The 13323-nt window shown below is 40.5% G+C and overlaps 1 protein-coding gene across 1 annotated transcript; it reads right to left on the bottom strand.

The window, feature by feature from the left end:
• Positions 1 to 1203: 1203 nt before the first annotated feature.
• On the bottom strand, positions 1204 to 10158 carry rnd1b (Rho family GTPase 1b). Its single transcript, XM_031284129.2, has 5 exons — positions 9885 to 10158; positions 9266 to 9353; positions 3203 to 3312; positions 2873 to 3007; positions 1204 to 2258 (listed from the first exon to the last, which is right to left on the bottom strand). Exons 1-5 carry the CDS (start codon positions 10002 to 10004, stop codon positions 2013 to 2015), a joined length of 699 nt encoding a protein of 232 aa, XP_031139989.1. The 5' UTR covers positions 10005 to 10158; the 3' UTR covers positions 1204 to 2012.
• Between the last annotated feature and the right edge of the window lie 3165 nt (positions 10159 to 13323).

Below are 13323 nucleotides of genomic sequence, written 5' to 3'. Positions count from 1 at the left end.
CACATCAACCAAATAATCAAATAATGGAAAAATAGCATTCTTTGGACAGGGCCAGCCTGTGCATTTTAATTACTTGTTCTCCTCACAGGATTTCCTTTTTTTCCACACACTAGCCCTTTTTACAAGATGATTGTATAACTTTTGAAGTAGATTTCCAATTTTAAAAGCATATACTGCAAAGTCAACCCACTTACACAGCAGCTTATTTAAGTCCTACTGCCACAATACTTTCTTATTATGATTATGTAAAATTGACACCAAAGTCTAGCATCTCCAAGTCGAAGAGCGTTGTTCCCTCTTGATCATGATCCATTTCATATCAGGACATCGTCATTGGTTATTCTATATACCAGTGGCTACTTACACAAAGGAGGAGGGCCAAACACAGATCAGCAGCCTCTTTGTACAGCAGAGATGGTTTCACTCCATAAAGAGGATGTCCATGGAGCGCTTATAGCATGACAGTAATCACAAAGCTGCATTTTTATTGCCGCACAGGTTACCTTGCATGACAAGCACTTAAATCATTATTGCTTTATGGTTAGAAGCACAGAGATCAATGCTGCACACACACATAACCATTAAGCCAAAGATTTAAGCTCAGAAAGGGTGTCATTTTTGCTTCATAGTCATTGTAACCTACAGTAAGTGCTGCTAATTGGAGGCAGATTATAACAAGAGTGTACAACACAAAAACTAGAGTCACCTTGGAAGAGTAGAGTCAGGTTGGGGGTGCTACATTGGATTGTTGCAAATGAGAGAAATCCACAGGCATATTACAGTAGTCAAAAAATATCAATGACTTCCGGGAAAATGATATGAAAGGCATTTTTCAAAACTGCATACCATTTGAGAATTGTTGAAAAACTGTGAAGAACGAGATGCTACGAATCTTTTCTGAAGAATATTTGAAACAACCAGATTTTTTCCATTAGCAGTCAGCCTGACTTAGGTAGGCATTATCTCTATGCTTTTAAATATGCCACATAACACTTTGACTGGCATCAATAACCAGCCACAGCTTAATAAATAACACTGGACAGCTCGGCATCGAACTGTCATGCTTTTTATATAAAAGCATCTTTTCTCATCCATTAAAATGTGCATGTCCCATCACCAAAATAGTATTTTAAAATAGACTCCAGCTGTGACAGGAGAGACATTGGAAGCCCAAGTACACTTCTCTTTATTTTTTTGCATGTCCACATTTTTGTCGATTTGTACAAACAGAGCCTCTTCAGGCTCCTCCACTGAAACCTGTGGAGCAGCGCTGTCCAGAGCTACACAACCATGCATCAACAATCCATGCAGGTTGAATTAGTCTAGACTGCTGTCTGCACAGCAGCCTGCATTCACAGCTCTTATCCCTGCTCTCATCACCAATGAGACAACGAGAACAGCTCTATATATGTAATAGCTCTTCACTGTGGTTTGTCCCACTACTCCTTTTACTCTCTGTGCTTTCAAAGGCCTAAATAGGGACACCAGCGATAAGCTATTTCACACCTCACACACCTTACTAAGAGGGATGTACAGGATGTTGCTAATTCCTGACGGTTTCATGCTAGAACTGTTTTTGTACTTATACCAATTGAATTGTCTGAGAGGCTTTTACATCACAAGATTAATCGTCACATGTTGCACATTTCCAATTTGGACAAAATCAACATGTGCCTAGAGATAGTAAAATCAGACAGATGTAACACCATTGTAGTTGCATACTGTTTACAGGCGAAAAAACGATAGCTTGATGATCAAACCTTGACTGATGTTGTTTGTTCAAAAGCAAGATAAACAGTAGTGGAAAAAGATGTGTGTGCGCTAAAAGGTTCAGGAGCAAGTGGACAGCGAAGTGTCCACCTCTTCTGAGGGGTGTTTGGTTTCTGGGGGGGTGAGGGAAGGATTCAGCAGGAAGCCCTGATAAAACCATCGTGCCCACCCCCCCTTCCCCGAGACCAAAGAGGCAGGGGCTGGGAGTTGCATGTGAGGACTGTAACCCAAGAGGTCTCCACTCACATGACCGAGCAACTCTTGGCCTTCTCCTTCTTGAAGGTGGAGGAAAGCAAATCAGACTTGCTGGGCAGGTGGAGAAGTCTTTTGGAGAGGCGGCGGGTGGGGCTGGGCTTTGGGAGAGGCTGCAGCTTGTTGATGCAGGCCATCGCTGCCGTGCGGAACACGCTGTGGATGCTTTTCTCCGAGGTAAACGCTGAACACTCCAGGTAGGCCTCTGCACCCAGCTGCTTGGCCATAGCAGAACCCTGCAATACATGTGATGAGTGATGAAGCGTGCTGCTCAAAACGTCCTTTAATACATGTTCATTATTTCCTATTTGCACCAGGGTCACCATGTAGTGTGGAGTTCAGGAGGAAATGCCCCCTGCAAGCTCATAAAATGGCTGTAAAATCAAAAATGAAGGAGCATGCCATCAACTCTAGGTGACAATAGATGACTCATTTTATTCTTGACCCCTTTGTCATAATAAAAAAGACAAAATATGAATTACTTATGATTATAGTTTAACAACTTCCATTGTAATCATAATGTTTTTCAAGCAATAAATATAAGTACTATTACCAAAATTACTCTTGAAAATCCTTGAAAAAAAAAACTTGAAAATGCCAGCTGGAAATAACAGCTTCAGTGGAAGTGTACTGATATGCAAGGTGTGATGTATTTTATATATCAATATTAAAATGTCTGCTGATTATTGTGAAATGTATTTTTTCCATACTGCACAGCCCTGACATAAAATAAAGCAAACAAAAAAAGTTTAGTGTACTATTGAAGTGTTGTTACATACATGTTTTTGCTATTGGTTTTATTCCAGCATTGACTCCTGACAAACTCTATGTGTTACTTCTTTTTTCTCACCTGCTCATAGGTGATAGGAGTCTGTTTCTGATTGGACAGCTCCATCAGCGTGCAGACATCTGTGCGCAGGTCGGTCTTACAGCCAATGAGCAGGATCCGTGTGCTCGGACAGAAGTCCAGGATCTCAGTTTTCCACTGTGGACACAGAAGGACAGTCAGTTCAGTGGATTCATTTGGTCAAAGTGTACAGTAAAGAATAACCTGTAAATATATAGTACGCAGTCCTACAGTATATTTAATGAAAATAGGCTATATTTTAAGGAAATTGCAATGTGAAAATGGGGTACAAAAGAGAACTATGACTGTACAGTGAAGTACTAAAGCGCTTACCTTCTTCAGACTGCTGTCCACAGTGTCAGGACGGCTGATGTCAAAACACAGCAAAACTGCATCTGAGTCACTGTAGCACAGGGGCCTTACATTATCATAGTATGGAGAACCTTAGAGGGCAGAAAACAGAGAATTGTTAATGTGAATAAAAGACAAACAATGAAAACACACGCAGGCATCTCTGATTTTAAGTAGTTTCATGTGCCATTATTGACTTCAGTTAAGCCCCTTTTGTTAATAATGACTAGAAGCACAATGAGTACCGTGCTGAATATTGCTGATTTGTGACATTTCAGAGGAATCTTGCACAGCCACCATTTTGAAATATTGGTCCTCATCTTCATGGTGAAATGGTAATACACTTGTATGTTCCATACTTTGCAGATCTCAAAACTCCTCCATACATGTTTTTGTTTGTGAATGTTTGATGGAAAAGGGCCTTTTGAGATATATATATATATATATATATATATATATATATATTAAACTTTGAGGTCTGAAAATCTGTAGGGCACTGCACATACTTTTCTGTTGTCACATTAAAAGGCGTATTTTAATATCAAAGGTACAAGGGAGTAGGCTAAATTTGCTTTGTAAAATGTTTATGAGTCGATTATTTGAGCCAATTATGAATTTATTTTAAGTGGAGATTGTTTCAGGAATCAATTGCTCTGACAGAGTTGGACAGAGAGACATAACGAGAGAATACAGCTGCAGGGATTATGTGCAATCGGCATCACTTCTCCTGCTGAGCCTCACTTTGCTCTCCCTGAAATGGCTCTTTTCCTTGCTCCTATATCCTCTGCTGGCATTTCAGAGGGAGTGAAGATGACAATCGAGCACTAAATCCTCATTGATCTTCTCTTGCAGTAGATTATGCAAGTGGAACGCTTGGGCTTGGGGCAGGCAGACGCTCCCCCTCATGCTCAGAATCCTTAAGTAAACCACCCACCCCCCCAAAAAAATCCTCTGCTCGGCACGCAATACCTCCAGTCCCTCTGTTACCACAGCAACAGCCTTGGAATCCACCATCTACATCAGGCATTCCTCCCACCTCTCCATAAAGACTTAACTGCCAATCAATCATTTTACACCGCAAACTGCCCACCCACCTACTGCTCTGCTCTGCAAGAGAGTTGGGGACCACAGATATACGTATATCCGAGACACACACACACACACACACACACACACACACACACACACACACACACACACACACACACACACACACACACACACACACACACACACACACACACAATGCAACACCACACCTTATGACAAATACACTCACTATTTAAATTTGGCAGCAGCCAGAGGTCTGTGATCAGATGAAACAGAAGAGGAGCAGCTCAACGGGATTAACATGTTTACTTTAGGCTCCGTGTGAATCCCAAAAGGGATTCAGTGTTCCTCTTATAGCTACAGATAACAAAAACAGTCTGTGTAATCACACATTAGATATTACACAACCTTCCTAATTGATTTACAGCGATGAAAACAATGCATTAGAAGAAAACATATGAAAAAGCACACACAACATGGATGTGTGCATACAGATCAGTTTCATGAATACTTAATGATTTTCCACATTATCAAAGGGTAAAACTGAATTTGCCAGCTGCCGGGCGCTGTGAGTGGAATAATGACAAGCTGCGATGAAATTCCTCAGGGCTCAATGTCCTGAAGAAAGTAAACATCGCAGCAAAGGAACAAAGGCACACGCTTGTATGAAAACTCTGTTTTTATGCCTTTGGGTAGAAAAATGTCTTTGTTTAACTCTTAAGTAGCAAATTAACTGAAATATTCTGATTAAAGTAAAGGATTTACTGTGACTATATTTTTACAAAGAGGACAGACATCGCCACCTTAAGAATGCAAATTTCATTATTGCCCTAACACCTAGAGCTAGAGTAGAAAAGCCACGCTCATCTGTGAGACAACTTTGGGGTTGCTGACTGTGAAAACTGACACATTAAAATCAGAACTTTGCACCACTGGGATGAGTCTGTGCCTATGTGTGTGTGTGTGTGTGTGTGTGTGTGCAGAGGCAGGGCGCTCTGTATATAAATATATATATACACACAAGATATAAATCTTCTCAATCTCTCTCAAAGGGGTACCACATAGCCGAGAACCTGGGTGTGATTCTGCATTAAATGACCACTGATCTAAATGCTTCAATCACTTTTTTTATCTTCACAGAAATCAATTTTATCTTTTATTTTGGACAAAGGCTGCATGATTCAGTAGGCACATTTATCCTATCTTCAAAAGTAATAAAGTAATAATAATAATAAAATTGTAAATATTAGTATTTGAAGCTCCACAGCTTGCTGTTTGGGTTCAGTAGCAGCCTTGGCAGCACTCTCCCGACACTCCAGGACCCAGTTTCTAATCCTGGAAGAAATAGCCGTTTCTATTGTGGCAAGAAAAAGCCAGGACGAAGAGAGGAGGGAAAGCAGGAGTGTAGCCTACTGAGGGAGATCACAAAGAGCCCTCCTATGCCATTAATCCTTCACCCCCTGCAGTCTGATATCAGAGTACCAGTCTCTGTCTCTTTCCCTCTCTTGCCTCCTTCTCTCCATTGCAACAACCCAAAGAATGGCTTGGATAGATCAATACACATGCAGAGCCTAAGCCTAAGCATGCTCCAAATTTTACCTTTCTTTCTTTTTCTCAACAGCATGCCTCAACAACAGATGGAGAGTTTCTGAGGCATGAAACATGGAGAGTGAGGCTGACTAACTGGGAAATGGAAGGAAAAGAAAAGAGCATATCCAAATTCCTGTGGCTGAGCTCAACTCCATCCATCTTGATGGTGCAGTGCCCAGAGCTAAGTGTTGAGGTGGAAATTGGGCCAGGGTAGAAGTAGGCTTCACAGGCCGAGACGAAGGGCCTTGTGTTGGAGTGTACAGGTGGGGGAGGGGAGGATCTGCTTTTTCTGTGTGTGCATGAGTAACACTGTGAATGTATTTTTTTTGCATGTGTGCTAAAACATTTGAGCAACATAGCCTTCTCTTCTCTTTATCATTAGTACACTCCTCTGCTACAGTGAGAATGCAGGGGTCAGACAGATTAATGATCCAGTGATGGGATGACTCACAGATTTGGGGATGAGAGTAGCCCGGCCCCTCCACCCACACTCAGCCGACTGGGAGCTGTGCTGCTGCAGCTGATAACTACGTACTACACAGCCAGGCCAAAAAACACACTACATTGCGTCAGATAGTTGTTCTCTTTCACATGCCAGAGCCAGTCAGAGTCACTGACGGAGACCCCTGCAGGGAGAGAGAGGACGTCTCTTTGTTCCTGAGCATCGCCACATCTAAGCTGTTAACAAGCTTTACTTTGTAACTTGACACTGTCAAAGCTCATCACACTCTGGATTTTGAAGTTGACTGAAACAACAGATGGTTTAAAAAATGTAAAGCCTTGCTATGCACTGAATAAAAAAAGTGTATTTTGCTAGTAATATTTCACAAAGTCAGAGTCTCAGAGGTGAATATTGTTAGTATAGTTCAAATGTTAATGCTAATAACAATCAATTCACCCAGCCTGTAAAATTCATCTGCATGGAATAGTAGTCTAAAATAATGCATTTTTATTATTTTATTCTAAATAAAAACTGAACTGGTGCAGAAACGATGAGTCAATGAAGTGATTTGATGCATCGATTAATCATTTAAGTAATTTATAATGTAAAAATACCAATAAAATTGTTGCAGCCCTAAAACAGACTAAATCCTAAAAATGACTGAAAGCTGAGAGGCCAATAGAAATGACTAATATATATATATATATATATATATATATATATATATATATATATATATATATAAATAATACTATATAATACTGTATGCATCAGTCATTTCTATTCTAGCATTTCATTTTCAATAGACAATAAACATGGTAATGGCTTTATCCATTAACATGATTATTGTCTATTAACAATGCCTGTCTTTTACAATCACACAGATTGTTTCATCAGCTTAAATGGATATTGGGTTCATTACAAATCAATCTCATTAATTAATCATACAATAAATGATTGTATATACAGTATCTTCTGAAACTCAAAGGCTTTATCAGCAAGACCATTCAAGTTGAAATAAATTACCCACTAACACCATAACAAGAAGAGTTACAGCCACTGTACGGTGTTCACCTTCCCCTCTATCTCTCTCCCGCTTGCATGTCCGATCGGACCAGGCTGATTAAAAGCGGTGGATTGATTTTTGTCTGTAAATCCATGGCAGGGCTAGGAGAAGGAGCTGCCTGCCATGTGGAGCTGGTGATGAGGTCAGTCCAATCAATGAGAGGAGTCCGGATAATGAGGAGACCCTCTCAGTGTGGTAGGGCCACAGCGGCACAACTCTGCGCAATTAGAGCAAATTACAGTGAGAAGAAGAAATTGTATGGTATGACCAACAAACAGCCGCTCTGTCTGTCGTCCATCACCAAGAGCCTGAGATACATGAGAGTCATAACAAATGATGGCGAGGAGGGGGTGATATAAGTTACCCTCTCAGTGAAACATAAAGTAGAGTGAAAATCCAGTCTTTAAATCAAACCTAAAGCCTGTTGCAAATAAAAAATAACGAATGAAAGCATCTGTGATGCCTTTTGTAGCCAATTTAATCTGTTCATTTATAACTGTCTCTAAGGCACGTGTACTGTATTACTGGGTATGTCCATTGTTCCTGGTGATGCAAATTAGCCGGAAACTAACAATTTTGGATTGTGCATGGATAACGAGGAAACGACAAAGAAAGGGGTCAACAGAGCGAAAAAAGGGTTGAAACAATGCAAGATGGGCAGGAAAAAAGTGTAAATAGGAACAGAAAAGCTGCATATACAAATGAAAAGATGAAGAAGAAAGTAAAGAAAGAGGGAGGAAAGCATGTTGGATTCATTGGGTCAGTCAGAAGGGATGGCCCAGTGGACCTATTCAGAGTCTTAATCCCCTGAATCATGCTGTTCTAGTGGGTGACCCGCAGCAGCATATGGAGGCGAATGCAGGTCACCAAAGTTTCTGAGCTGCCTCCTGTTTGTCTGCTCCAGAAAATCTTCCTGCTCAACAGGATGCATCATCCCCCGGCACCAGGCCCACTCCTGCTGGCCAGACCAAAGGTCCACAGTCTGGGATTAAAAAGCAGGATTTGGTCGGGGAGGGAATTACACTCACTTTTTTCCTGTTGCTGCCTTTGGATAATGTGGGGTAAAAAAAACAGCGAGAACACAGTACTGCATCGTCTTACACAAGTTGGTCTGTACAGTTGTTGTACACACACATGTAAGAACAAAAACACACAAATGCATGAGCCAATTTGCTCAGCCACTTTGCCCTGTGGATACATCCGGCACGAGTGTGGATGGAGAGGGATGTGGGCTGGAGGGAGAAACCATTGTGCAGTGAGCATGAAGGGAATCAAACAGGTGCTGCATGCCTGTGTTCATATAGTATCCAGGTCAACACACTAAACAGCAGATCCTGGGGGAGATCCACACTGACCCTCTTTTTTATGCTTAGTGTAAATGAACATATGACACACAAAATCAGCAATAACAACAAGTGAAGCGGAATAATCCGTCTCTCTGTCTAGTTTCCAGTGAAACATATTAGGCACAGCAATTTACTTGTAGATCTGTTAATATTTTATCCTGCCATGTGCAAAGAAAACACATCAGGTGACATAAGAGGAAATTTAATCAGTTGCAATTTAGAGATTTGAAAGATAAAGGAGAAGCTGCAGTTCAACAAGTGCACATTTTGGCATCAACGATGGATGAAAACAAAACAAAGAGTATGATATGCCCATAAGCCTTTATGTAATTAAACACCACTTGCATGTTATCTCCTTTATGGACAAGATCATGACATATCTTGCTCCCAAAAGAAGAATATCTCGGAAGAAATTCTAAGACGCAGCTCTTCGAGCTAAGATAGATACTCATTACATTTACAGCGCATTGTCTAATATTCTGCTTCAGTGCTGCAGGGAGAATGGCAGGCCAGGATAGGCCGGACATACAGAAAAAAAGGTGATCAGTTACCTGAAGTGTCCCACAGACTTAGCTCCACTCGCTGCTCCTCCAGCTCCAGACAGGCTGTGTAGTTTTCAAATACCGTGGGCACGTAGGTCTGGGGAGCAATTAGCAACATGGTGCCATTAGTGGGGAGGTGTCAGTCAGGCAGCTACAGGTAATGGAATCTATCTGTCTAATTAGTGCAACTGCGAAACACGCACTGAGGAGTCAATTAAATAATAAGCCTTATAGCCTATAATAAGATGTTATTTCCCCTCAATCTGAATGACTTTCGGATCAATCAATCACATGAATCAATGCAGCTGCAAGATATCCAACACAGGCCAATATGACATGAAATAAATAAATAAATAAATGCGTAGGGAATACATTTCCATTGATCATGCGATAAAAAAGGGTAATGCATCTAAAAGTATTACGGTAATTGCACACTAAATAAACCAAGAGGACGATTTTTTTATGAAATGCGCAAGAAAACTGACTGCAACATGCGTATCGCTTTTTTCTGCCACATTCAATCATTTTAAGATAACTTAACACTCTGATTATCAACAAAAACACAAAAGTTTTATGTGCATACACGTTTAGTTCATTATTCATTAACACGAGCCACATTAGAACATACCTCTGGATAGCAATCCTTCGCCAGGACTTGCAACATCGCCGTTTTTCCGCATTGAACGTCTCCCACAAGAACCAGTTTACATCTCACCACCAGCGGCTGTGTATTTCTCCTTTCCTTCATGATGTTAATGATGGCCCAGTGTTTGTTGCAGAAAATGTAAAAATAAAACAAAACAAGAAGCAGCACAACCCAGAAATCGTCCCAGTGTGCTCAAGCGTCCCGGTGTCTGGTTATTGGAGAATGTTCGCAGTTGATCTGATTGAATTTGCCACTGCGGCTCCTTATACAGGCGAGCAGCAGCCAATAGGAGCTCACCATTCCACAGGCTTTCTAACATCCCTGTGCTGCACTCAGTGATTCTCAGGCAGCAAAGACAAGTTATTTTGTCAAGAATGATAAAACAACGGCGTCATACACATTATTTATTTATTTTTTTTAAGATTTTGTTTAGAATATTGTACAAGCTTACATTGTAAGAGGAGTTTGATAGTTTCCCTGCTAACTAAATCCTTATTATAATCAAGTAATTTCTGTTTTAAACTGCAAACTATTTTAACTTAGTTAGTACACAATTAGTTAGTTTTCAGGGCTTATGAAAGTCAGTCAGCAGCCAGTCACTGCAGACTTCTGTTTTGTCACCTTGATTGATTAGATTGACTTGACTGGCTGGATCAATAGCAAAGCACTGGCTGAGGACAATGGGACTGATAGACCAATCCACAGTGGACTAATTAGTTTACTTTAATCTGAACTACAGAGAGACAAGTCACTTTTATCTAAACAACTCCAATTCTTCTTTTTGAACATTTTTCTCCATCTTCCACAACTGGTCTGACATTCCCTAAATCAGATTTAGCACAGTTTGCGGAAGGTGGCTCTAGAATGTGGCAATTTAGCATTGACTCTTTTAACAATGATCTTTGATTTCTCATAAGTGGTTGACTTCCTCTTAAATCCTTACTGGTTTCCAGTCTCTCTGACAGGCTTGTAAAACAAATAGATATGATTTTAAGAATGTTTCAGTGAATGTTTGCTGATCAAAAGCCAGTGTGACCTGTGTCAGAGTTGTGCACAGTATAATACCACCATGTCGACATGCAGTGGGATGGGGTGAGGCCCCCCGATAGGTGACCAGCTATTGGCTGCTCACAGGGTCGAGTCAGAGGTCTTCCCTCTCACTTGTGCTGGTCAAACCCCTAGAGACACACACAGACCCTGACTTTCACACCCTGAAGGTTATTATTGTATAATGGAAACAGCATCTCATTGTTAGGAAAGGGAGAATTAAAAGATAAGAGTCAATTAGCTGCCTTCCCCTGCGTCTGGCAGCCTACTAGCTAATTTACTTACTGTTGCCAATCAGAGCCCTTGCTGGTTTTGCCCCAGTGGGTCAAAGCAATTTGCCTTTGTTCACAAAAGCCTTTATCATTCCCCCCCCCCCCCATGCTGGAATCTGTCTGTGTTTTACAGCCCAATATGTCTTGTTGTCATCATACAGCTCTGATTTATGGGGATTGTGTCTGCATGCTGAGGAGAAAATGGTTTGCATTGCTGTTAGCGTTTCATTTCCATTAACAACGATATTTGACCGAGTGCACTTTCTCTTTTTATTCATAGTATGAGAAGCACAGTGTAATTTTACACTAATCTTTCAAGTGAATGTTGTAAAATAATAATGCTTAGAATAAATGGTGAACTTTGTTGCAATACCAGTTTGACCAAAACAAATTGGTATCTTTTAGTAAGGCCTTAATCCTTTTCCAGTGTGGGGGCCAAAGTTAGATGGCTTTCCACCTTTGTATTATGCCTGGAGTATAATGTAGAAAAAAGAATAACTGTGACAGAAATACTATTTTATAATATTCCAAAACTTTACAGTGAAAGCTTCACACATAATTACATTATGTGGAGAAATGAGGGCTGATATATGCTGAGATTTCAGATTGTGCAGCCTATACCCTAATGTATTATGAACACTAAGGCTTCATATGTACGGAACTCAGATTTTTGTGCCATGCCACTGATTTGTAGTGAATAAAACTTCAATACAGGAAGAAAGAAACAGTTAAGAATGAAAGTTTAAGGCGATGAACTCTCTTTAACCCTTCTAAAAGAACTGCAATGCGAACATGAAGGATGAAGCATTGACGCCGAACACCTCGAGATATTTGATGATAGTGTTGGTAATTATCATCAACAATGTCAGTGTGACAGCCGTCTATACACAGCAAACAGACAAAAGCTGAGTCACTATCTTTCTCACAAGATTCTGAGATGGTTAGAATGCGAACTCATCAGCAGATGGTGTTGTAACCCAGGATTTCTAGCATGACTTTCACACGTGATATTCTAGACTTAGACATGTAGCAGCAATTTAGAACAACTCATGTTAGATCAACCAAGGAGGGAAGTGATATTATAGGTTACCAATCGATGAAATGTAGTACAGGACAGATGGTTAATGATGATCATGCCCAGATAGAGTAAGAACATAGATCTCTGTAGGAAATAGAGCACACGCTGAATCTGAATGATTGGCACATGGAGGCAGTTATGAGTAACTTGAACAAATTGATGTACAGTGACTCATAAAAAAGCATGTGTGGACTAAAGAGATGTGGGACATGTCACAGGTACCCTGTTCTCCTATGTGTTGGTTTATCACTGACCTCTCCGAATCATATACATTTGCTAGTTGTGCAGAGTCAACACAACATCCCAGCTTAGCGTTGCCGTGGACAAAAGTATGTGAACACTCCAAACATTACACCCATGTTAATGTTAAACATCTCATTCCAAACACATGGGCATTACAGCCTTCATTCTTCTAAGGTCTTCCAAATGATTTTGGAACCTGACTGCAGGGATTTTCTCCATTCAACCACAAGAGCCCGAATGAGGTCGGGCATTGTTGCTAAGCGATAACGCCTGGCTCACAGTCAGCGTTCCAGTTCATCCCAAAGGTGTTGGTGGGGTTGAACTCAGGGATCTGTGCAGTGTTCTTCCACACCAAAATGGGAAGAAAAACATTTGACAGATCTGGCTTTGTGCATGAGGGCACTGTCATGTTGAAACAGGAAAGTGACCTCTATAAAGTGTTGCCATAGAAGCACATTAATGTCAACATTTTTAGTGTATGCTGTATCATTGAGATTTATCTTAATTGGAACTTAAAAGGGCCTAAATCAAACAGTACCACATATACAGCACCAGACCAAAAGTACACACCTTTGTACTGTATAACACCAGATAGCAGGACACACTAAAATGATAATTTCACCCAAATTACAGACATATGGCCTATACATGTAAATTCATATATATATATATATATTATAGTCCTCCAAACAATACGACGATATAGGTTGTTTATTCCTAACCTCTAATACATGTGGCCATTTTTCGTGGGAAGACAGTCTCTTTTTAATACTTGTAGTTC

Source organism: Sander lucioperca, chromosome 12 (assembly GCF_008315115.2).
Source record: "Sander lucioperca isolate FBNREF2018 chromosome 12, SLUC_FBN_1.2, whole genome shotgun sequence".
Taxonomy (NCBI): Eukaryota; Metazoa; Chordata; class Actinopteri; order Perciformes; family Percidae; genus Sander; species Sander lucioperca.
The sequence above is the reverse complement of the archived record's forward strand: the minus strand, read 5'-3'. Positions and strand labels throughout refer to the sequence as shown.

What these genes read in the sequence shown, in the direction of transcription:
- rnd1b (XM_031284129.2), bottom strand. Translation starts at nt 10,004, where the DNA reads ATGAAGGAAAGGAGAAATACACAGCCGCTGGTGGTGAGATGTAAACTG. An exon ending in AAGTCTGTGGGACACTTCAG is followed by an intron (nt 3,313 to 9,265) that starts GTAACTGATCAC and finishes CTGCCCTCTAAG; the next exon opens with GTTCTCCATACTATGATAAT. An exon ending in TGGACAGCAGTCTGAAGAAG is followed by an intron (nt 3,008 to 3,202) that starts GTAAGCGCTTTA and finishes CTGTGTCCACAG; the next exon opens with TGGAAAACTGAGATCCTGGA.